Here is a 26,722-nt window from a genome sequence, read left to right on the forward strand (position 1 = left end):
TCTACCAATTTATTATTCACACATCCAGAAGTAATCTTCCTTGTACTTGAGTCTTGCTTCTTGGTTAAAAAATCTTTAGTGGTTTTCTGTTGCCTACTAAGTAGAATTCAGATTTTTTTACTTGACATTCCAGGTGCCACTGGAAAAGTGGCCTTTCTAGTGTTAGCTCATGTTGCTTCCTTTCATACATTCCATCTTTAGCCAGACTGGCCTGTTCTTTGCCTCTTCTTCTTCTTCTTTTTTTTTTTTTAAACCCTTAACTTCTGTGTATTGGCTCTTGGTGGAAGAGTGGTAAGGGTGGGCAATGGGGGTCAAGTGACTTGCCCAGGGTCACATAGCTGGGAAGTGTCTGAGGCCAGATTTGAACCTAGGACCTCCCGTCTCTAGGCCTGACTCTCAATCTACTGAGCTATCCAGCTGCCCCCTGTTCTCTGCCTCTTGAATGAACTGTGGCTTATCCTGCTCCTGTGTCTTTGCTCAGGCCTGAAATGTTCTTATTCCCTGTTATGCCTTGAAATTCCCCTCATGTTAATTGCTTTCCATTTGTTTAAGACCTTGATCACTGAGTCTTCTGGGTTCTGTAGTCAGTAGTTAATTCCCCTCCACCCTAAACTTCTTATAATATTTTGTTGTGATTTGATAAATAACTTATATCGTATTGTGGATTATAGTTATTTCTTTGGTCTCTTTCCTAGTGTACTAAATTTCATTAAGAGAGAATTTATATCTTTTTTAAAATAAACTTTTGATGCTTTTGTTTTGAAAAAAATCTAAATATTCCCCAATATTCTTCCCTCACCTTCCAGTGAGCCAACATATAACAAAAACTATTTTTTGAAGACAGAAATAGAGAAAAATCAGCAAAACTGGTCAATACATTGAAAATGTATGATAGCATTTGTAGTGTACTACATTTATGGACTGCCCATCTTTGCAAAAGGGGGAAGATGGAAGTATCTTCTCTTATCTTTTCTTTAGGGCCATCCTTGTTTTTTGTTATTTTGCAGCATTCACTTTTGATATTTTTGTTGTTATTTTTAGAAAACCAACAAATAAACAACAAAAGGAGCTATTAAAAATTAGAGGGAAAATTAATAAACTATCAAAAGAATAAATAAAAACTAAGAGCTGGTTGTTTGAAAAGACTAATAAAATTGACAAACCTTTAACCAATCTCACTAAAAATAAGATGGCAGAAAATGAAATCATGAAACCAGAAATATAGTACCCAAAATAAGACAACAAAAGAAATGAAAGAATACTTTCAAAATATATCAGAATTAACAGGAGACCAAATAGAACCCTTTGCTTAATAAGCTAATCTCAGAAAAGGAAATAGAATTAGCTTTAAAGAAACTACCAAAGGAAAAATATTCCTGACCCTAGTTAAGATTCATAGGAAAATTCAATCAAACTTTTAAAGAACAATTAGTAACAATAATACATAAATTATTTTCAAAATTTGAGAAGGTAAACCATTATATTCCTTTTATGAGTTAAATATTGCCTTATTATTTAAATTCAAGTACAAAGAAAAATCACAAGGTATAAAATAAGCACAGAAGTAGAACTATAGAACAATATCATTAATTGATTCAATTGATTCAAAAAATTGAAGCAAAATCTTGTCAAAGAGACTACAGTGATTCATATAACAAATCATCATGACTAGTTGAATTTATACCAGGGATATAGGGTTAGGGTACCATCCCTCTGTATACTGTTAATCTGTATACTGTTAACACTGGAGCACTCAACATTATTAATCCAAATTAAAAAAAAAAAAACTACAGACAAAACCACCTTTAAAAAACTCATACAAAACTACGTAATTTTTTCAGTAAATACAGAAAAAGCCTTTGGCAAAATACAATACTTATTTATGCTAAAAACCCTACAAAGTATAGCCATAGAAAGACCTATTTTTTAAATTTAGAGAGACCTTTTAAAAATATAATAAAAATATCCCAAACCAAAAGTAAACTTCATATACAATGATGATTAATTAGAAGCTTTCCCAATAAATACAAAAATAAAGCAAGGATACCCATCCTCCCTTTTATTTGATATAGTTCTAGAAATGCTAGCGATAGCAGTAATAGAAGAGAAAGAAATTAAAGATACAAAGATGAGTAAAGAGGAGATAAAACTATCCCAATTTGCTGATGACATGATGGTTTACTTTGAAAACAATCAGGTTGGTTGCAGGGCAGAGCCAAGATGGTGGAGATGATCCCAATGTTGGGAACTCCACTCCACGAACTCCTTCAAATAGGCCTAGGAAATTCACCAGCCTGAATTTTGATGAGGAAATCCAGAAAAAGACACAGTGAATCTTTTATCTGTCCCAGGTTGGCATAGAGAGATACTAGGACATTGATGGGCAAACTAAGACCCTGCAGACCAGATGTGGCCCCCTGAAATATTCTATCTGACCCTGCAACATTATTCCTTAGCTGACGAATACAATACAATGAAACTTGAAAGAGTTGCCTTAGAAACAAACTGACAGATGAGCATTTCCTTTCCTTTGGCCCCCTCTTTAAAAAGTTTGCCCATCACTGGCCTAGGAGGTTTGTGGCCTGGGGATGAGATTGGACACAACATAGACTACTTCATCACCCAGGGAAAGAGGAGAGGGGCAGATCTATATCTGGGCATTGTGATGGGAATAGTTATAAAATGGCAGCTTTGCCACCCAAAACCCAGTCCCAAGTCACAGATCAAGTCAGAATGAGGAGACTGGTTTGCACATGGGAGGTGGTGTCCTCTGTGTAAGGAGACCTTAGGCTGTGTTAGGAGAAAGAAGAAAGTTCAGAAGCCAGTAGCAGCAGTGGTAGTACTTAGACACCAAACAAAGAGCAGGCACTCACTTCCAACATGTAGGCCAGCCTACAAGATAAAAATCTTAGACCAAAAGAAGTTCATAATTCTGCTCTTCTGAATGAACAGAGCTTTCTAGCTGGTTGATAGGGGCAGAATCCAACAGTAGACTATTTTGGGTCATGCCCAAACACCCAGTTCAGGAACTCGTAGAGCTCAGGCTAGGAAGGCAGCAAATCAGACCCCTTTGGTAGCTCTGAAAGCTTGCAAGTCTCTAGCCTGTTCATAAGATCTTGGAGTAACACAACACTGAGTACCCTAAGAAAGCAACAATAAGGACTGGCCCAAACCTTAACTCCAGAAGTGTGGGAAAGCCCAGTCCTAATAAATCCAAAGTCAAGAAGGAAGTATTGAAACAAAGTCAGAATGCTGAAAAAAATAGAAAATATAAGGTATCTTATTATTAAAAACAACTGACCTGGAAAACAAATCAAGGAAGGGAAAAAAATGTAAGAATCATTTTACTAGGGGCAGCTAGGTGGCCTGGGCATAGAACATCAGGCTTGGAGTTGGGGAGGACCTGTAGCCTCAGACACTAGCTGCGTGATCCTAGACAAGTCACTTAATTCCAGTTGCCTAGCCTTTGCTCTTCTTTTGCCTTGGAATTCATACTTAGTAAAAATTTTAAGACAGAAATGTTTTTTTTTTTAAATCATTGTATTATCAGAAAGCCATAACCAAAAAAAGAGGCTGATCATTTTTAAGAAATCTTAAAACTGCTTATATTTCTTAGAACTAGGAGGCAAAATGGAAATAAAAGCAATCCAGTATTCATCTCCTGAAAGACACCCCAAAATTAGAACTTCCAAACATTTTAGCCAAAATTTGGAGTTCCCAGGTCAAAGAAAAAGTACTGCAAACAGCTAGGAAAAAGGAATTCAAGTATTGACGAACTGTGGTTGAGATCACACGTGATTTAGCAGCCACCACCATAAAGGACCAGGGAACTTGGAATATGATATTCCATAAGGCAAAGGATATAGGCTTATAGGCAAGAATAGTTTGCCCTGCAAAACTGAGTATAATGCTGTACAGGAAAAAAATAAATTTTTAATGAAATAAATGGCCTCTAACTATTCCTGATGAAAAGATTAAAGAGCTGCGTGGAAATTTTGAAGTTGAAGCATAGGTGTTGAGAAACATAAAAAATTAAACATGATTAAACAACAATAAAAGACAAAAAAGGGTCAACTGCTCACATTGTAATATAGGTAGATGATACATGTGTCCTCTGGGAACTTTTATCATCATCAGGAGTGATATAGGGGGTTAGTGCTAAGTGCTCCACATCTTCTGTTTCAGCCTCCTTCACGGCCTTTGGAACAAATAGTTCTCATCTGTCCATCTTGCTGGGGGAAGTCTTCACGTCCTTGGGGTGGACATCCCCCTAACTCATTCATAGATCTGAGGCCTATGGTTTGAGGCCTCAACCTGGCTTTAGCCAGTCTGCCAAGACAGTTTTATGGAGGTATGGCCACTGGGCATGCTACAGCTTCTTGGAGCCACAGGTGAGAGTTGAAGTGAATAGTAGATACCAAAGGGGGATGAGCAGTCCTGGAAAGAGCTATATAACTTGACAAATGAGGTGATGTGGTGGAGGGAGCAAGTCGTACATACTTACACACATGCATACACATGTACACACATACATACACTTGTACACATGCACACACAGAGGTAGGTACAGAAATACTTTTCACTCAACAGGGAAAAGAGACGAGGGAAAGGAAAAGGAGAAGGTGAAATTAGAGGAAGGGTAGATTATGGTAGAGATTGTTGTAGTTCAATCATTCAGTCATATGCAACTCTTTGTGGCCTTGTAGACCATACTATTCGTAGGGTTTTTTTGGCAAAGATAACTGAAGTGGTTTGTCATTTCCTCCAACGAATAGTTAAGAGACTTGCCTAGCATCACACAGCTAGTAAGTTTTCTGCAGTCAGATTTGAACTCAGATCTTTCTGAGTCCAGGCTCAGCACCTAGAGGGATTATTTCTAAGCAAAACAAACTCTAAGGATGTGCAAAAATATTTATAGCTCTTTTTGAGGTGAGAAAGAATGGGAAAGAATTTAAGGGGGTGCCCATAAATTGGGAAAGAACAGGTTATATAAATATGATAGGCTACTATTATGCTTGGAGGTAGCTTCTCATATCTCTTTTTTGGGGCCAAGGTTATTCTTTATCATTTTGCAGCATTCATTTTAGAATGTTTTATATTATTTCTTGCCATTTTCATTGTTGTAGTTATTACGTATATTGTTTTCATGATCTGCTTACTTTACTTTGTAACAGTTCATGCAAGGTAGTGAATCTCCGGGATAAATCCAACTTGAACTCCCATACCTATTGCATATTGCATGTATTTTTGGACCTTTCTAATGTATTGGATTATGGTGCTGATTTTTCCTTTACCCCTTCCCTTTTATTGGTGGCCTTTAAAAATACATTTTGTTATATGAGGTGGCCCTCCAGGAGGAGAAAGATAAGGAGTGATACTGAGGAAAACTATGATGATGTAAAAAACAGAAGACTGAAAAAAATGAATACATTTCTTATCCATAGTTGTGAAAGGTATATGATTGACTTTTCTTCCGATTTTTAAAATGATAAAATTTTTAATATTCAGGTCATCCATTTTGAATTTATTGTAGAATATGGTTGGTCTAAACACCTAATTCTTGCCAGATTGCTTTCCAGTTTTCTTAGCAGTTCTAATCAAATAGATAGTTTTTTCCTATGTAATATATGTTTTTAGTTTTATTGAACACTGAATTATTGTTTCATTACTTCTTATTCTCCATTGCCTAGCCTATTCCATTGACCCACTTACCCATTTTTTAGCCAATCCCAAATGGTTTTGTTGAAAGCTATGTTCTAATGAATTTTGAACTCTGGAAGTGCTATCTCCTATTATACTTTTTTTTGTTAGGCTATGCTTTTAAAAATTATTTCTTTTGATATATTTTACATGGATTTTATATTTTCCCTAGTGCTTAGCATGCTGCTTAGTATACAGCAATAGGTGCTTAATGAATGCATATTAAATGAATGCCTGGATGAACAGACTAACTAATCAAGAATCAACAAACATTTATTCACCACGTACTGTGCCAGGAAATATGTAGTAAGCTCTGGCAATACAAAGATAAAGGGGAAACTCATGGAGTTTAAATTCTAATTATTAGGGAGACAACATATTCTCATATGAATATATACAGAATTATAAAATGGGTATAAGATAGTTTTCAGAAGGGTGATTCCTACCTGCTAGAGGGACCAGGGAAGTGTGGCAGCTGAGCAGAGGTTCGAATAGGTCCCAGTAGATGAAGAATTACAGAGGCATGGAGTTGGGGGAAGGAATGCCTTTATAGTTTCAGTGGGAAGTATAAGGAGAAGAGCATGAAAGCATCCTGTGACTGTTTGCCTTTTTTTCCCAGGATGTGTCTTGTTCGGATGAAGCAGGAAGGCCGTTCAGGGAACTACATGTGTCGCATCATAGTTCATTTTATGTGGGAGGACGTTGAGCAGCGTGGCAGAGTCATGGGGGTAAGTGGGCCTGGTCAGATCCTGCATCCTCAAAGTCTCTATCTGTGGTTTGCCTCTCTCAGGTCAGAAGTGCCAGCTGCCTAGGGAAGATCTCTTTTTCTTTCTGCTTTTAAATTGTTGCCCAAAGGGCATAGTTACCTCCAACCAAGGGACTGATACTGTTTCAATGGTGATTAATATGCAAATATCCTGAGTAGCTAAGAGTTCATAGTCTTAATAGCATCATAAGAGGTTTGGGCTTTGGGCCATAGGATCAAGTACTGCAGGGCTGAGGCTCTCCCAGCACACCCCAAGAAGAGAGGATGCCATGAAACATTAATCACATGGCCAACAGGATAGAAATAATGTTCGTATTTGATGATGTAGACATTTGGTCCTGACATATCCAACAGGAGGGGTTGTATATAGCCTGAGCTTAGGCTGCCTCCACCAATCCGAGAATCCCTGTGATGTAATAGAGGGATCTCTAGACTTTCCTAAGTTCCAGTCCAGATTCTGTCCATTGCTAGTGTTGTGATTACTATAAAAATTAATTAGATATTTATGGGATAAATATTGGTAAGACAATGTGATTAAAATAAAAAAAAATCATCCCTCTGGATCTTGGTTTCTTCAGTAGCAAAACAAGACCAATTATTCTTATTCTACCTTAGTCTTCCTCACAGATCTGCTATGAAGAACATGTTTTGTGCTACACTGTAGAGAAAGGGCCCTGGGCAAGGACGTCTGCTCAGGTTCCTTTGAGTTTTGGGGGGTGAATGTCAATATCAAGTGCTTATTGAGGAAGTCTTTGTTGTGTGTTTTAGGTGCTTGCCTAGTCCTGCAGCCCTGGTATACCTTTGACATATGGGTTCTTTCTAAAGAGAGAACAGCTCCTCCTGCATGGGCCCTATTCAATTTTTTGAACTACTTCCTACATTTCTTGATTTATTGTCTTGGATGATAGCTCCTTGTCAAAGGAGATAAAAATGGATGCCATTTCAGAAATGTGAACTATTTGCTTTGATTGCTTAAGATGTCCCAACTATCCAGAGCAGAACTCAGCAGTTTTTTCTTTTTTTTACTTAAATGCCATTTACCCAAAAAAGCTTTCGGGAAACTCTAAGTTAATGTAGCTTAAGTTAAACTTAGGCCCCTTTCCCCAGCTATTGAACTGTGCTGCACTAGAAATGCATAGCCTAGCTCTCACATTCCACCAGCATCTCCCATCTGCCTCAAAGGACCTCCCTGTGGGCAGAGAGTGTTGCACTTCCTCTGCTATATCAATGTTTGCTTCCTCAGATGAGAGAAGGAATCAGACATTCTCTGATGGTGCACCTAGGTCTCCCATCTCCTGCTGTGCCTGTTCTTTTAAGGTAGAGGAGTATCACCCTCTGTTCAATGATGAACATTTTCACACTTGGTCCTACCCACATCCTATTGACTCTGAACTCCTATAGATCTTCATCCAAACCCCATTCCACACATTCCTCATCCTACTTGTTCCTATCCCCTTCGACCCCTTCACTTCAGAGTTTCAACCTAACTCTCCTTATCTTTTCCACTAGTGATCTCTAAAATGTCTATTGTATAAGCAACAAACATTCCTTCATGCTGAATTTTTTCCTCTCCCACTCCTTCCTAGCTCTTATTGAAACTTGATTCCCCACAGTGACACAGCCTGCTTGGCTGTCCTTTCCAGGACTGATTGCACTTTCATTCATTCTCCTTGACTCACTGGTTGAGGTCATAGAGTAGGAATACTTCTTGCTCCCCATTGCCACTTTCATATTTTCTCTGTTCCTCTATCACTCAGTAACCTTTCTTCCTTTGAAGTTCATCTCTGCTTTCCAGTCAAAATCCTGTTAGCTCTTGTCAACTGACATTCCCCCTCCCACCCTCCCAACCCCCCATCACCCGGCCACTTCCCTTCCTTCTTCAATGAATTTGGAACCTAGCTCATAATTTTTCTGCCATCCCCAACTCCTGACCTCCTACAAGGGGACTTTAACATACAAATTGACTCTCCCCCCAAAACCCTAATTATTTAGTTCCTCAGCCTTCTGTGTCTCCATAGCCTACTCCTCACCCCACCTTAACCACACACAAAAATAATCATACCCTTGATCTTGCTATCATCATCCATAAATATATCACCTCTATTTTAAAAAATTCTGAAATTCCCTTATCTGACCATAATTGGCTTTTCACCTCTCCCTGTGCCCTCCTTTACTAAACTCTACTTTTCAACTGTGCCTTGACCTTATCCCTTGACCTCTCAGTTCTCCCCAAGGCCATCTCCCATGCATTAGCCACTCTCCTCTTGTCTGTGTCCTGATGAAGCAATTCAGCTCTATAGTGCCCTCCTTTCTTGAATCCTTAGATTTATTTCAGCAGTTATTCCCTGCCAAGCCTAAGCCTTGGGTCACTCCCACCATTCACTACCTTTATTCCTACTTGTGCTGCTGAAAGAAAATGGAGAAAATCACACAACTGTTCTGACTCGGTCTGCTACAAATTTGTTATATGACCTCAGTTGGGCCCTTACTGTTGCTGGCAGCCCTACTGTACCTTCCTAATCACCTCACTGTCCTGCTTTTCACAACAGCTCTTCAAAACTTTTTCATCCCTCCTCAAACCTGCCATGATTCTCCCTCTCTGCATCTCATTTGAGAACCTTGTCTCACATTTTACAGATACGAGTGGGGCCATTTGCCATGAGCTCCCTCTTTTCTTCCTCATCTCAGGTACCTTCTGTCATTCCCTCCTTCACCCCATGTCACATGATGAAGTGACCTCACGATTTACTAAGGCTTGTTCAAGTGATCTCATTCCATCTCTTTTCTTCCAAAACATTGTGTAAGGGTTAAAAAATTAAGGTTGGACTAAATATATGAGAATGTGGTTGTTGAATTTAATATATCTCAGTCAAATGACTTTTTAGTGGTATTTTTTTTTTTAAACCCTTGTACTTCGGTGTATTGTCTCATAGGTGGAAGATTGGTAAGGGTGGGCAATGGGGGTCAAGTGACTTGCCCAGGGTCACACAGCTGGGAAGTGGCTGAGGCCGGGTTTGAGCCTAGGACCTCCTGTCTCTAGGCCTGACTCTCACTCCACTGAGCTACCCAGCTGCCCTAGCGGTATTTTTTTAATAAAATACAGGGAAAGAATGAAAGTAGAGAAATGAGAAAGAGGGTAGAGAAGGTATCTGTCCTATCACACTAGATAATTACTCCAGCCTGGTTCAAACCAGGCAGGGCTTGTTAACCCTCCACCAGAAGACCATGAGTTGGAGGGGCTGGTGGTGAATAAAGCAGGGGTTATAGCCACAAGGCCTCTTCCAAGACAGGGAACCTCTCTGGAAGCTAGACCCTACAGGAACTATGAAAAGAGCCAGCCTTTTTCACTCACCCACATGGTAGTCCAAAGAGAAGATCCTCCACCAGCCTTCAGATCCTCCAAAAGAGCTCCAACTCCAAAAAACTTCTCACAAAACTCCCCCTCACAGGAAGTTGCAACTACTTTTAAAGACCCTTTTGTTGCGTCACTTCCTGTGCCTTAATTATAGTTTATAAATTTTCTTAAGACTGCCCAGGGGGTAATCAGTTGTTTCTGAGTTGTCACTCACTTTAGCACGTGGGTTGCAGACCTCCCCCCACTTAAGCATAAAGTGGTGGTATATACAATTCTGGTAAATCTAAAAGCGGGCAGGGGAGAATTAATCCCATCTTCACAATTGCTCCCTCTGTCATCTGCCCCTCTGTCCATCACTCTTTCATTTATTTCAGTATCTCACTTTCTACTGACTAATTTCCTGTTGCCTACAAACAATCCCATGTCTCCCCATCCTGAAAAAATCCCTCACTTGATCCTTCCATCCCTGCTAACTGTCATCCTATTTCTCTTCTGCCCCTTGTAGCTAAACTTCTCAAAAATGTTATCTATTTTAGGTGCTTTCACTTCTTTCCTCTCTTCTTTACCTCTTAAAGTTTGGCTTCTGAATTCATCATTCCACCAAAACTGCTGTCTCCAAAGTTACTAATGATTGTTTGTAGTTGTAAGATCCAGTGGTCTTTTCTTAGTCCTCATTCTCTTTGATCTCTCTGCAACCTTTAGATACTGTGGATCACTCTCTCTTTTTTGATATTCTCTTCTCTCTAGGTTTTCAGGATACCACACTATTCTAGTTTTCTTTATACCTGACTGCTCCTTCTTTCTCCCTTGCTAGATCCTTCTCCAAATGTCCTCTAACTGTAGGTGTCCCTCAGCTTTCTTTCCTGTCCCCTCTTCTCTCCCTCTGTCCATCTTTACTTTGTAATCTCATCAACTCCTATGGATTTAATTGCCATCTTTGTGCTGATGTTTCTTAAATCTACTAGCTCTTTGATAATCTCTGATCTTATATCTCAAGTTGCCTTTCTGAAATCTCAAACTGAATGTCCAGTAAACATCTTAACTTAATATGTCTAAGTCTTTTCCCCTGAAACTCTTCCCCTCTTCCTCCTGCCTTCCCTATTACAGTGGAGGGCAACACCATCCTTCCAGTCATTCAGGCTCAACCTAGGAGTCATCCAAGATTCCTCATTATCTTGTCTCTCCTCCCCTTCCCCCATATCCAAACCAACTTCATGGACCCCAAACATCCCAGGTGATAAACCCCTGATCTTATTTAAATCCTTTGAAGAGTCTAAGGTTCAGAGGAAAGAGATATTCGCTCAGGATTACAGAGTAGATTAGTAGCAAAGTCAGCTCTTGAACCCAGTTCTAACTCTCAGAACAGAACTTTTCAGTTGTGTAGGAAAATTGGAATTTATTCGTTTTGGTAGTTAGATCTGGATTGTTACTCTCTCTGAAAATCTAGCTCTTTCCCTTCCTGAAATTTTCCTCAAGCATTTTCTCTGGTCCCTTTCTTTGCCTCCCCAATCACCCTCTACTTTGTACTATATTTATCTGTGTGTTTGTTGTTTTCTCCAGTAGATTATTAGCTTCTTCCAAGCCAGAGTCCCTCGTTTTCTTATTTCCCTCAGAACCTCACACATATCCTTGCACTTATAAATGTTTGTTGAATTGAATTGCCAGAGGAGTCTTTTAAATAGAGAGCACATGCACTTAAGTGTTAGTTTAGAAATCACTAACTACTTAACAGGATTACAGTATAAGCCAATGGGAAAATATTCTCCAGTTTACAAAAATTTATACTATACCAGCTTTCATGTAAAGTGAGGCATGCTCGTGCAGCTGGGCCAGAAATCAAATGCTGTCTTGTGGCTGACAGAATTAGCTTTGACATTTTATCTGGAATGTTCTGAGTTTTTTTTTTTAAAACCTTATTTGAGATTCAAACATATAAATTAGCTGCAGAAATGAAGTTCATCATATCACCTCATCTGGTCTTGTTTTATTTCATTAACTGGTTCTTAAAATCCTTTGTAAGCCACATTGCAGCTGAAGAGGTTGGAGACCTTTTTCCTTGGGCTCTTTGCCCCACTCCTGAGTGTTGGTAAGAGTTGAGAACTAAGACTTGACACAGCTGTGAAAACAGACAGCGCCTTTGGCCTCAGCACTTTCCCCATGTGCACGCTGATTTCAGATGTACATTTCACTTGCTGCCTCTAGTACTAATGAAGTCAGTTTCTTTTGGTGGGTGCTTGTAGCCAGGTGTGCCCAGTCTTGTGGTAAACTGGTACTCTTTACTCCAATTTTCCATTTGTGACATTTCAACCTAACTTTAAAAACAAACATAAAAATTAGCTCAGGGCAGTGGCTCAAAGTGTTAATAGTAACATTAGGCTGGCTAAATGACTTCCCCAATGCTCTGCTCTGTCCTGCCAGACATCCCCACCTTGTAACTTACAATGCATATGTTTAAGTTTCCAAATGTAGAGTGGAGCCCAGGACTAAAAAAAATTTCAGCCATTTTCTTCCCTGTCAGTGTTTCTCTGGATCCCTAGAGCCTCAGTTGGACCTCCAAAAGATTTCTTTTGGGTAGAACCCCATGAATAAGAATGAGCCTGGTTTCAAGGCACATTCTCCTGCCTTTTAAGAGATTCCTAATGCTGAGCTCTTCAGTGCCTTTTAGCAGGCAGAAATAGAACTTGGTAGGACAACTGGAAAACTTTGGGAGAAAATTTAATTTCCCCTCAAAATATTTGCTTTTTTCCCAGGCTTTCACATCTCTAAATACATCAAGCATGATTATATGAGAAAATTAGGATTGAATAACATTTTTCTATTCCAAACCAATAAAGAATGCTTTCAAGGCATTATATTCTAGGGATTTTTTTTCCTCTCTCTTACTCCTCAACAACTTTCTGCCCCAAGTTTTGTTTTTTCTGTGACTTCAGATTTTCTGTTTCTTTGTCCATAATTGACACTGCCATAGTGAAAGGGGCTGTTTCTAAAAGAAACCCACTGAGTGGCCCCATCTTCATGGTTATTAGGAAGTACCGAAGCCCTGAGTCAGGAGTATTCAAACCATGAATAAGAACCTTATTAATAATGATATTTATATGATGCTTTAAATTTTGTAAAGCCCTTTACATATTTTATCTCCTTTGATCTTCACAACAACTGTAACAACTGCAAGAATTAGGTGCTATTATTATTCTCATTTTACTGAGACACAGAGAGATTAAATGACTTGCCTAGCATCACTCAGTAAATCTCTTAGATAAGATTCAAACTGAAGTCTAACCCTCTAGCCACTGTACCTTTTAGCTGCCCTATATATTACAGCAATTAAGTAGAATACAATTTTTAAATAGCTCTAGCTCTATTTATTTTTTAAAACCTTTGCCTTATCTTAGAATTGATATTAAATATTGATTCCATGGCAGAAAGGTTGTAAGGACTAGGCAATTGGGATTAAGTGACTTGCCCAGGAGCCAAGAAGCATCTGAATTGGATTTGAACCCAGGACTTCCTGTTTCCAGGCCTGGCTCCCTTTCTACTGAGCTACCTAGCTGCCCCTACTCATTTATTTTTAAATTTTGATTTATTTTCAGTTTTAAATTCTCTTCCTTCCTCCACTCTTCCCTCATTCATTGAGAAAGCAAGAAATTAAAAAAAAAACATTACTATTATGAAGTCATGCAAAACAAGTTTCCTTATTAACCATGTTTGGGGGGGGGACAAGAAAAAGAAACAAACTGAAAAAAGTAAGCATTAGTCTGTGTTCTCTGTATCATTCTTTTATCTGTAGGTTGATAGCCCTTTGGAATTGCAGATCATTTGTGCTGATCAGAGTCACTAAGTCTTTCACAGTTGCTTACCTTTGTAATATTGCTGTTACTGTGTAAATTATTCTCTTGGCTTTATTAACGTCTTCTGAGGTTTTTCTGAAATCATCCCCTTCATCATTATGTGTAGCACAATATAATATTCCATCTTATTCATATACAATAATTTGCTTAGCCACTCCTCATTTCAAGGGCATCTTCTCAGTTTCCAATTCTTTGCCACCACAGAAAGAGTTGCTGTAAATATTTTTGTATATAATAGAAACTTTTCTTTTTTCTTTGATCTTGTTGGACCATAGACCTAGTAGTGGTATTCCTAAGTCAAAGGATTATACACAATTTAATAGCTTTTTGGACATAGTTACAAATTGCTCTCCATGATGGCTAGACTAGTTCACAGCTCTGTCAGCAGTTTTTAAGTGTACCTGTTTTCCCACATCCCCTTCAGCATTTTTCATTTTCCTTTTCTTTGAAGGCTGTTTTTTGGAGGCTTCTCACCAGAGGCTTAGGACCAGACTGGAATTTGGTGCTTCCTATTTTCTCCATGCATTTTCTGTTGCTGCCTTGGAAGGCTATATAGCAGAATAAAAATATAGCATATAGTAAGTGTTTATTATCATTTGGCATGGAAAATCAGATTCTTAAAGGCTTGGATAAATAGCAAATTGCTTCTGCCATGGTGAAAATGCCTACCCTCTCACTACCCTTTTCTGAGCAGAGCATTCAAGGCATTTTCTTGATTAAAACTAGGTGAGATGTGAAATTCCCAGTCATAATCATGATCAGTTGCTCAGCTTAGAGACAATGAGATTTGTAAACATTACATTTAAATATTTAATTTACTTTTATTTGATTTTTAAGTTTCTCAGATCCCCTAGCCCAGTGATGGGCAAACTACAGCCTGTGGGCCAGATGGGGGCCCCCTTAAATGTTCTATCTGGCCACACCACATTATTCCTAATTATTCCTAATCTGACGAATACAATGAGTACGATACAATACAGTGAAACTTCAAAAGAGTTGCCTTAGAAACAGACTGACAGATGAGCATTTCCTTTCCTTTGGCCCCCTCTTTAAAAAGTTTGTCCATCGCTATCCTAGCCCACAAAGTACCTGTCTCCTTAAGTGATCCTTATATTTCTATAAAAGATAGATTATTTATGTGTACACATTTAAGACTTTAGATACTTCATTGGATTTTTCTCTGAAACACTTCCCTATCTCATCCAATCTGTTGTGTCTCTTTAGACCCTACAAGTCTCCTGAATGCTTCCTTTTTGCTGGTATCTGCTTTTTTTCCTTGCCATTTACTAGGTTCCTTCTGTACCCTTTTAGGCAGCTTAGGAAGAGAAGTGCAGAGAGCTCTAGATCTAGAGTTAGGAAGACCTGAGTTCAGATATAGCCTCAAACATTAGCCCATTACCCTGTGCAAATCATTTATCTTCTCAATTTCTTCATCTATAATACCATCTAACTCATAGGTGTGTTGTGAAGATATTTGTAAAGTGCTATGTAAATACTAGTAGGTATTATCATTATTATTATACTACCTAATAATCATGGATTTTAGAACTGAAAGGACCTCAGAGATTATCTTTAATACAACCGTTTGATTTCTTTTTTATTTTTAAGTTTTATTGTTAAGAGGTAGTATATAGTTCAGTGGATGACATACTGAACTTGGAGGAGGAGCTGGGTTCAAATTCTGTCCCAGAAACTAACTAGCAATTTGATTGCATAAAAGTCCCTTAAACTCTTGGTGTGTTAATTCCCTAGAATTTATTTGTTTTTTTTTTTTGGTGAAGGGAAGTGCCAATACCACCCTGGAAATTTCCCAGAGTGGTGAAATCTACCTATTATTTCCTTTTAATACCTCACTCCATTCCCTTCAAACTAAAGAAAAACAGTCAGGAAAAACATCTTGACACAGCATACTATATCTGTCATCATATGATACATTCCTTACCCAGAGCACTCTGCCTTTCTGCAGAGAGGACATAAGTGTATTTCATTATTTGTTCTCTAGAAATAAGAGTTTATGTGACCCCATTCATTTTACAGAGGAAAGTGCAGAGAGGGAAAATGATTTGTCTAAGTTTTCACAAGGAAGAAATGAGAGAATGAGAATTTGAACCCAGACCCTTCTGACTTCATAACCAATCTTTTCTCTTGTTGCCCCATGATAAATCCTGTTACCTACTTTATTCTACAGTCAATTTAAAATATTTTATCAGTCAACTTCCATTTGTTTGGCCCTGGGCCAAGTACACTTAGAACAGTCAGGGTGTTGGGGGAGGCAGTCCTTGTTCTCAGAGAATTTGTAAGAATAACCATATAAGGCATACTATAATAATATGTTAATAATTGCATAAGAGAGACATGAAATTCTCTGGAGAAAGGAAAAATCACATCTTTGGGGAGAATAAGAAAGGTCTTGGGAATCATTTAAATCTAGCTTTGAAAATAGATGGTTAAATCTGGCCTCAGACACTTCTTACCTATGTGACTCTGAGCAAGTCCCTTGATCTCCATTGCCTGGCCTTTACCACTCTAATACCTTGGAAGCAATACTTAATTTTGATTCTAAGACAGAAGGTAAGGGTTTAAAAAAAAAAGAAAGTAAATGGTTGGAGATAGCTAGGTGGTACAGTGGAGAGAGCATCAGACCTAGAGTTGGGACGACCTTGGTTCCATGATTAAGCCTCAGATACTTCCTAGCTGTGTGACCCTGGGCAAGTCACTTAATTCCATTTGCCTGACCCTTGCCCTTCTGTTCTTAGAATTGTTACTTAACCAGAGGTAAGAAAGAAAGAAAGCAGGAAGGCAGGTGGTTGAAGAACTATGTTTGTGATTCTTTACTCCACCTGCCCTGTTTTCTACCTATTATGTTCCTTGTTTCTTCAGAGATAAGAGGGGTCTTGCACAAGGCTAAGGATTATTTTCTTTTTAGTATGTTTCAGAAGTTGCCATAGTCAAAAAATTCATTACCTAGTGGCCTACTTTGGAGTGAAGAGCGCTTTGAAATATTTGCAGGATTTTGATATGTAGGATTTGGAAGGTGGGAGTGGAAACATCCTGCTTGATACATGGAAAAATAGCATTAGGAGAAAAAATGAGGAGTTTGGAAAATACCAGGCATATTGGGAGCCAATGAGAACTTCAATTTGACTGGAACGTAGAACCTGAATAGAAGATTCTTAAGCCAAAAGATTCAAAAGGTAAGGTGAACTTTAAATGCCCTGCAAAAGAATAGGAATTTAATTCTGTAGGGAGCAAGAATGCATTGAGCATAGGGGTGACATGATCAGAGCTGTTATTTTATGAAAATGAATGTGGCAATGTGTACAGCTTATATTGGAAGTAAAGAAGACCTAATTCATTAGGAAGATAGAATAACAAGCCAGGAGGAATACAGACTGCATAATAGAGATTCTCAGTTTCATGTACAGTCCCCCTTTCCTATTTGTTTTTAAATATAGAAATGCTTATTTCATTTGGTGTTGCTAAAGTACCCACATTTTTTTTATTTAAAAAAAAAAAGAAAAAAGATGTTTTGTTGGGAGAAAAGGAAGATATCATGATAGTCTAGGCTAGAATGAATAAGTACTTGAACTGTGGTGGTGGCCATGAGGACAGACAGGAGGAGGCTGATGTGGAAGATACTGCAGAAATCAAATGAATAGAACTTGGTGATTCATTAGCTATGGAACATGGGAACAAAGGCAGAGGGAAAGAGTTTGAGATTTTTGAGCCTGAGTTACTGGGAAATGCTGCTGCTGCTAAAAGAAATAGAGATGCTGAGGTCTGATTTGGGGGTGTGATGATGAGTTTGATTTAGACATATTGACTCAGGGATGGTGAAGCATTCAGGTGGAGATGTCAGGTGGGCAGAAATGCATGACAAGAGTGTGGGCTAGATGTGGAAAATTGGATTCACCTACTTGGAGGTAACAATAGTTGAAATATTTTAGACAGTGACAGTAACACCATTACAGGTTTATCCAGCATCTTTCACTCTCTGAGCCTCTTTGCTAGAACTATCTTTTAGGAATCAGTAATGCTTTTCCTAACTCTTCAGGAGAAATCTTCCTTTCTAAAAACTTGCCTTTTTTATTCTATATGCCTGGAGTTTTTTTAAATAAATTCTCTCCTCTCTTGGGGAAATGCAAATCAAAACAATGTTGAGGTATCACCTCACACCTAGCAGATTGGCTAAAATGATGGAAGGGGGAGGTGATGAATGTTGGACGGGATGTGGCCAAATTGGGACATTGGTGCATTGCTGGTGGGGTTGTGAACTGATCCAACCATTCTGGATGGCAATTTGGAACTACGCTCAAAGGGCTATAAAAGAATGCCTGCCCTTTGATCCAGCCATACCATTGTTGGGTCTGTGCCCCAAAGAGATCATGGATAAAGAGACTTGTACGAAAATATTTATAGCTGCGATTTTTGTGGTGGCAAAAAAAATGGAAAATGAGGGATGCCCTTCTATTGGGGAATGGCTGAGCAGACTGTGTATGCTGGTGATGGAATATTATTGTGCTAAAAGGAATAATAGACTGGAGGAATTCCATGTGAACTGGAAAGACCTCCAGGAATTGATGCAGAGTGGAAAGAGCAGAGCCAGAGGAGCATTGTACGTGGAGACAGATACACTGTGGTAAAATCGAATGTAATGGACTTCTGTACTAGCAGCAATGCAATGATCCATAGCAATTCTGAGGGACTTATGGAGAAGGGCCCTGCCCACATTCAGAGGAGGAACTACAGGAGAGGAAGCACAGAGGAAGGGCAACTACTTGAACACATGGGTTGAGGTGGACATGATTGGGGATGTAGACTCGAAACTACCACACCAATGCAACTAACAACAACTTGGAAATAGGTCTTGATCAATGACACATGTTAAAACCAGTGGAAATGTGAATGTGTCAGCTATGGGCGGGGGAGGAGGTGGGGGCGGGGTGAAGGGGAAAGTAAGAACATGAATCATGTGACCATGATAACTTTTCTAAAAAATAAAAATTATTTTAAAAAATTAAAAAAAATAAATTCTCTCCTCTGACCACATGTCTCTCTCCCCATTTGCACTGCATCATTAGATGGGCTTTGAATGTGCAACTGGAAAATTGAAGGGTACCTTGAGGCACTGTCTGGTCTCATTGTGGAAACTGAGTTACAGAGAGAGGTGGAGGGACTTGTCCAAAGTCATGCACCTAGTTAGTGCCCTCTCGACTTCCAGTCTTCTGCTTTATTCAGTATCTAATGCCTTCCTGAAATCTCTCACATGGTAGATATTCCCCATGCCCTTTGCACTGTTCCCTAGAACTTCCCCAGTGGATGGCTTTGTCCAAAGCTAGGATTTTCCTTTCTTGGGCAGAAGTCCCAGACATGAGGCCCCCTTTTTTCCCATCCCTGTGCTTCTGAACTTCTCTCTCTCTGTTAGTGACTTCCAGCTCTGGGACCCAAAGGATTAATGCAGCTTTTAGAAAAATATAGACATATAGGAACGTTAGCATTCTGGATCTGTTTCCTGCATATTCACAGCCCGAATGCTTCAAAATTGTCTGAATTTGTCTCCATTGAATTTACAATTATTTTACAGACTATTGGGTTATGTTTTTTTAAGAGTGGAGGAACACCGGGGCTGAATGCCGGGCCCAGCAGGGCTGGGCTGGGAGTCTAACAAAGGCTGCATTGTACCATGACCTGCAAAGCTAATAAATGAATTCAGGAGACACCTAGATGTGTTTCTAGAAAGAGTGGGGGTGGGTGGGGAGGGGTCTGGTGAAAAGGCAGAAAGGTGGGATTAAGATAAATTAAAATGGGGCCAGCATGTTGGTGAGGGGACAGCCACTTCCTGTTCCTTACATTGCTCAAGGTTTTTAACTCTTCCTAGCTTCAGATTTTGACTCAAGAGTTAAAATTAGTCTTTACCATGCGTGCCTCACAGTTTTCCCTCCTCCAACTCTTTCATGAAAAGAACTCAGTTATAAGACTATTTCAGATGGGTATGGTACTGTTCATGCCTTGAAGCCCCCTCCACTGACTTTCTTAGGGATTACAAAATTTTAGATTAGGTGGAACCCTTAAAAACCCATCTTGTTTAACCCCCTCACTTCAGTGATAAAGATCTGAAACCAGAATAAATCATACTGCAGATTACAGTTAGATTCTAGAGTAGTAAATCTAGTCAGTCTAGAAACCTAGAACCCAGGGCTCCTGATTTCTCTTCTTGCTGCACAGGGGCTTAGAAATGTCCACTGCTGGCATATTGAGTTTGGGGTTTAGATGATTGTATTATGAATGTTGAGAATTCCAGTGGAATTATCTATCCCCAGAGTCCCATTCTATTATAACTCTTCCTGTTCTGCTGTCACTGATTAGGGGTCCTGAGGACTCAGCCTGTGCTGCTTTTCATCTTTTCAGGTACTTGAGGGCAAAGACCATGCCCTTATGTGTTAGAGTTCTTGTCCAGCATGTGGTAGGTACCCTGAAAATCAATTTTCCATGTTGGTGGTGATTCTGATTTTCTCAGAGCTGTTTAATTGTGACCCCTTGCTCATACTGTATGGACTCTAGTGCTGTCCAGTGGCTATAAAATTTCAGAGTATTTGCAACAATTGAAACTTGCCTTTGATTTGTTTGGTAAATAGCAGTGGGTTATTAAAAAGCTAACTTCTATTTCCTATCACTAAAATGATCTTTGCATATTAGTGGGTATGATGTTTAAAAATTAACCTGTCTTTTTCTTTTATGTTTGACAGTGAGGACATACTTTGAATAACTGTCCCTATTTTCAGAGCTTTGATGATTTTGATGATAGTCCATGGGTTTTAAAGTTGCCTTTTTTATCTTGGTCATACTATCCTTTCATTGTGGCTTGGAGTGCTGAACTTGTATGCTGGAAGCCCTGAGTTCTGATCTTACCATTGACATTAGCTTTCTGAACTTAAGGAACATTTGTTGAGCCTCAGTTTCCTTATCTTTAAAATATTGCCTATCTCTTAGGGTTATTGTGAAGATTAAATGAGATAATATATGTAAAGCATTTTTTACATCTTAAAGTGATATATAAATATTAGTTATTGTTATTAGACCACTTCAGGCGAGGCCTGCAGTCAGGAGGACCTGGGCTCAGATGTGGCCTCAGACACTTCCTAGCTCTGTGAACCTGGGCAAGTCACTTAACCCCTATTGCCTAGCCTTTGCTGCTCTTCTGTCTTAGAATTCTAAGACAGAAAATTAAGATTAAAACAAAACAAAATAAAGTAAAACATGTCAGCTTAAGAGACTTTACGATTAAAGGGAAGGAAGATAATGGGATGTGATTAAATAATTACAAATATTATCATTATAGCATAAAATACTTTCACATCCATTATCTAGAAATTATCACTATTATTCAGAGGAGGAAACTGAGACTAAGGAAGCATTAAGGACTTGTCCAAGATCTCATGACTAGTTAGTGACCAACTTGGACTAGAATTTAGTTCTCCTGAATCTCAAGTCAAGGGTTCTTTTTCTTACAGAGTTTTCTCCATTGGCACCAGCTCAGTCTGAGCCTTTATGATTGGCCTCTTGATCCCTTTAGGGTGTTTTAATCACTTAGAATATTGGTGGTTTAAACATTCACTTAACGGTCAGCACAGCTCAGAAAATGCAGTCAGCCAGTAAAACCTTTTCCTGGGGGGTGGGGATGGGAGGAATACATATATGCATACATATGTACATATATATGCAGAGACCATGTGTGTACACACACACACACACACACACACACACACACACACACACACACACACACGGCTGTCGATTTTCTGTTTTATACTCCCCCTTCCCAGCCCCCAGCCTTCTGGAAGGGTCATTGTACTGCTTTCTTCCATAGCCACTTTTCTCTTCCCTTTTACTGGAGGGCAAAACCAGGGCAGAGAAATCATTTTTATTCACTTCTGAAAGGTTACAGTAATAAAGAAACTCTTGTTAACATCAGAGAACATTGCAGCCAAGAGTTTTCACAGTCTGGTGTTGTTTATTTTACATGTAATTTGGAACCTTCTGCACTCTTAAAATATTGGCATGAGAATGCTTTAACTGTTGAAGTACTTCATTGCATACAGCAAGAGTTACGGTGTCCCAGGGGCAGCCAGGCCCCAGAGAGCAGTTTTTTCTTATTCTTGTTAGAAAGTGATATAAGCCTCAGTGTGCTGCTGTTGTGTGTTTGTGTGTGCATGAGCACACAAATCTACATTAAGTACATGTGCATGACTAGTAGTATTTTTTTTTAAACCCCTACCTTCCATCTTGGAGTCAATACCGTGTATTGGCTCCAAGGCAGAAGAATGGTAAGGGGAGGCAATGGGGGTCAAGTGACTTGCCCAGGGTCACACAGCTGGGAAGTGTCTGAGGCTAGATTTGAACCTAGGACCTCCCATCTCTAGGCCTGGCTCTCAATCCACTAAGCTACCCAGCTGCCCCTTAGTAGTATTTTTTAAGAAGCTGGTATTTAAAGTTAAGACAAGTTAGCGAGGGAGACTTTGCATTCCAGTAGAAATAGAAACAGATTAGAAAACCAGAGTATCTAGACAAATCTTAGAAGAGATACTGAAAACTTAGAATGGGTCCAAAAGAGAGTGGCCAGGAGGGCGAGGGAACCAGAGATCATGACATGGCAGGATTATTTGAAGGAACTGGTGATATTGAGCCAGAAAAAAGAAGACTTAAAGGGAATGTTATTGCCATCTTCAAACATCTCAGGGTCTCTTGATAGGAAAAAGGGATTAGATTTGTTTTCCTAGACTTCGTTTTTTTTAAAGATAGTAATAGAAAGTGGGTGTGAATCACTGGGAGGCAAATTTCAACTCACCATAAGGTAAAGGGGAGGCAGGGGATAAGCACAATTAGTATCTACAGTGTTCGAAATGAGTTTTGTTTTTGTTTTTACAAATATTGCATTTGAGTTATAATATCAGAAAGCACTTTTGAAAACTATATCTGTCCAAAACTAGGATGTACTTCCTTATGAGGTGTAATGACTTTTACCTCACCAAAGATGTTCTAGAAGAATTTAGACCACTACTGGTCAAAGATATTGTGGGAAAGATTCCTGCTTCATGCAAGAGGTTTGACAAGGTGACTTCCTAGGTTTGTTCCAGTGTTGGGATTCTTGGATTCTCCTATTTTCTGGTTTTTTTTTTCTTCCAATAATATACTAGGGCATTTTGAGCAAGTCCTTCAAAGTCACTCTGTGCTTCCATTTCCCCAGCTATAAATTTCAGAAAGTGTTATGTGGGGACATCTCCTCCACCCCATCCTGGGGTTCCTTCAATTATTTGATAGAGCTATATCAAATGGTGCCCTGCCTTATTACATAGAAGACTATAAAGGCAGTGCAAATTGTTGGATCTTCTGTGAAACCTAGGGAAATAAAGGGAGCAACTGTTGGTCCTGGTGAAGGCTTTGGCTCTCCCTTAGGAGTAAATGACTTGGAGTGAAATTTCCAGCATTGGCAACCTAGCTCTTTGCCCTGCTGCTTCTCAGATCCTAACTCTATTCCAGTATCTCTTCAAACATATTACTTGGAAATGCACTTTCTTTTTTCTTTTTGAACTTTTGCCCCCTCCTCCCAAGAGAGAAATTTCCATTACAGTAATAATGAAAGGTGTAAACTGTATGTGTTGTTCCTTCCCCTAGCTCTGGCCTCTAGTCATCAATTAATTAATTAATTAATTGTTTTTTGGGTTTTGAGAAAATTTTTATTTAGAATATTTTCCCATAGTTACATGATTCATGTTCTCTCCCAACCCCCTCTTCCCCCCATAGCCGACACAATTCTACTAGGTTTTACATGTGTCATTGATCAAGACCTATTTCCATATTATTGATAGTTCACTAAGGTGATTGTTTAGTGTCTACATCCCCAGTAGTATCCCCATCAACCCATGCGTTCAAGCAGTTGTTTTTCATCTGTGTTTCTACACCTATAGTTCTTCCTCTGAATGTGGATAGCGTTCTTTCTCATAGGTCCCTCATAGTTGTCCTGGGTCATTGCATTGCTGCTAGTAGAGAAGTCCATTATGTTCGATTGTACCACAGTGTATCCATCTCTGTGTATAATTAGTTTTAAGCAGTGTTAAGTGAATTAGGGAGGTGGCTAGGTTGCCCATCTGGGTAGAGTGCTGGACTTGGAGTCTGTAAGACTCATCTTTCTGAGTTCAAATCCAGCCTCAAACACTTACTAGCTTTGTGACCCTGGGCAAATCATTGAACCTTGTTTGCCTTAGTTTCCAAATCTGGAAAATGAGCTGGAGAAGGAAATGACAAACCACTCTAGGATCTTTGCCAAGAAAACTCCAAATGGGGTTATAAAGAATTGGACACAACTGAACAATAACAGGTGAATGAATGATGTCCTAGAACCTTGAGAGACAATGTCACCCTTTAGTGGAGAGTAAGATGTTGGTTGAGTCCTCCAGTAAGGGAATTTAGTGAATAGTATTGGACTTCAGAAGCCAAAACCCTGGATTTAAGCTCCATCACTTACTAGCTATGAATTCTTTTTTTTTTTTTTTTTTTTTTTAACCCTTGTACTTCGGTGTATTGTCTCATAGGTGGAAGATTGGTAAGGGTGGGCAATGGGGGTCAAGTGACTTGCCCAGGGTCACACAGCTGGGAAGTGGCTGAGGCCAGGTTTGAACCTAGGACCTCCTGTCTCTAGGCCTGACTCTCACTCCACTGAGCTACCCAGCTGCCCCCCTAGCTATGAATTCTTGCCAAGACACTTCACCTCTTAGTCTCAGTTTTCTCATCTGTAAAATTGGGCTGATAATTCTTTGTGACTTATTTCACAAGGTTATTATGAGTTTCAAATTAGAGATATATGTTGAGAATTTTGTAAACTTTAAAGAACTATGTAAATAAGAGTTACTTACTGTTATCTTCTTAACCTGTCCTTAGATTCTTCTTGCTCTATAGCCTAAGAAAATTTAGCCCTCTCCTAGCTTAGCCCCAGTCTAAGGGACCTGGGAAATATGAGAAAGTTTTGGCGGCAAATCAGAGGTTCAAGTCCATTCTAGCTTGATCTTGTCTGAAGTATCCTCTGAGAAAGGGATTAAGTGGGGAGGAGTAGAGAGAAGAATCTGTAGGACAATTGTAAATCCTAATGTGTAAACACAGTGTAGGCACTTAATAAGTGTTTCTTGACTGACAAATACTCAAATGTAGAAGATTATGTGAGCAAAGGTCACACTCTGGTTACTTGTAGAAATGGTTTCACATGGCCATGATCAGGATCAGCCCTTATCAAAACTAAAGTGTCTGAGATTTGTCTTTGCTACCCACTCCCAAAGATTCCCCAAACAGTGTTAGGAAATCTCAGAACATCAGAATTGGCAGAAATCCTAATAATGATTGAGTTCTCCCCAATTTTGTAGGAAAAAATGAATGAGGTTAAGGAGCTTTCCTCAGCCCCCATAGGCTACAGTGACAGAGTCAGAGCTAGAATCTAGGTTTCTTGATTTTCCTTCAAAGGGTTTTCCCATTATGTTACACCTGTAAAATGGGCATGATAATACTCTGGTGGAAAAGTAGGATGATGTAGTAAAGAGAATACTGTATTTGGAGTCAGGATTAATTTGGCTTCACATTTATGTTCCAAGTATTTTGCAAAGTGGTTTGTAAACATGTTTGTAAACATAAGCTTTCCAGACTTCCCCAGGTAGTATCTCATCTTGTAGGCTCCTTCATATCCCCCCTCTCCAGTGTGAATATGTCTGTCCTGTAGGTCTTGATCTCTACTTGATAACTGCACGCTTCTCTGATAAATTTATATTCCAAATTCTCCTGCCCTTTGTCCATCCATCCATTCATCCATCTCCTCACTCCCACCTCCACCTCCCCAAAAAGATTTGCATTCTTAGAGATGGTTCTAAAGAGATCCTTAATTCACAGGAGGAAGAATTTCAGGTAGAGAAAGTAGTTTTGAGAATGTGGGATTTTAAGCCCTTGTCAAGTCTGAATGAATAGATAACCACAACGTTTTTCACACCTAGGGTAAATCATGGCACTGGGGCACCACTAGAGGGCAGTGGCAGTAGCTTTAAAATCAGAATTCAGACTTGAAAGGGATTATATATCATCTAGTTCAACCTCTTCATTTTCATATAGGGAAACTGAGTCCTAGAGAGGGCAGATAATCACATAGATGATAAATACTAGAGTCCAGATTTGAACCTGGGTTCTCTGAGTCAAAATCAACTATATTATGCAAATGAAAAGTCTGAATGAGCCAGAAAAGGCTTCACAAGCAAAGTGGTAATTGAAATAGGCAGCTCAATCCTTGGTTTAGATAGAAGTCAAGAGTAAAGACAGAATCACAGAATTTTAGAGTTGGAAGAAACCTCAGTAATTCAACATTTATCCTAAAGAAATCCCTACCATAACATTCCTGACAAGTGGTATTTAACTAGACCTCCAGGGAAAGGGAACTTGCCATCTTCCAAGTGGCCAACTCCCCTTTTGGATAGTTCTAATTGTTAGGAAGTTTTTCCTGACTAAATTTGTACCTCAACCCTTTGCTCCTTGTTCTAAATCTCCCTGCCCATGGGGCTAAACAGAATAAGCCTAATGCTTGCCAGTTCCATATGCCAGTCCTTCATATACTTGAAGATTGCTAGAATGTGCCTGTTCCCCCTAAACTCTTTCTTTTCTGGGATAAATATTTCTACTTCCTACAACATATTCCCATTGAGCCTGCAAGCAAGGTCCTTTACCATCCTGGTTGACATCTTCAGGGTACTCTCCAACTGATCCGTAAATGTCAAATCCTAGAAAGTAAAGGAGATTCAGGACATAAGTCCAGAATTGCACATCTAAGGTAGGTGGTTGTTTGAAGCCACAGTGTCAGTCTCTAAGTCTCTCATGAACAGTTTGGCTCCAACTTTTTTTTCCCTAACCTTATATTTCGTTATTTTCCTTTAACATTCCCATGTGACAAGCAGTTTGGACTATTTGCCATTCTCCTTTGTCTATCCTTTTTCTGCTTCTAACCTTTTGTTCACATTGGTGCCATTCTCT

General features: G+C 39.2%; 1 protein-coding gene across 1 annotated transcript in view; it reads left to right on the top strand.

Moving 5' to 3' along the window:
- The window catches only part of LOC123237441 (ubiquinol-cytochrome-c reductase complex assembly factor 1), an 87,646-nt gene that overhangs the window by 52,149 nt on the left and 8,775 nt on the right, over positions 1-26,722 (top strand). The window contains exon 7 of the mRNA XM_044664366.1: positions 6,320-6,428. Coding sequence (XP_044520301.1) covers positions 6,320-6,428 — 109 coding nt within the window. The remainder of the gene's footprint in view (positions 1-6,319; positions 6,429-26,722) is intronic.

This window comes from Gracilinanus agilis, chromosome 2, assembly GCF_016433145.1.
Source record: "Gracilinanus agilis isolate LMUSP501 chromosome 2, AgileGrace, whole genome shotgun sequence".
NCBI lineage: Eukaryota > Metazoa > Chordata > Mammalia > Didelphimorphia > Didelphidae > Gracilinanus > Gracilinanus agilis.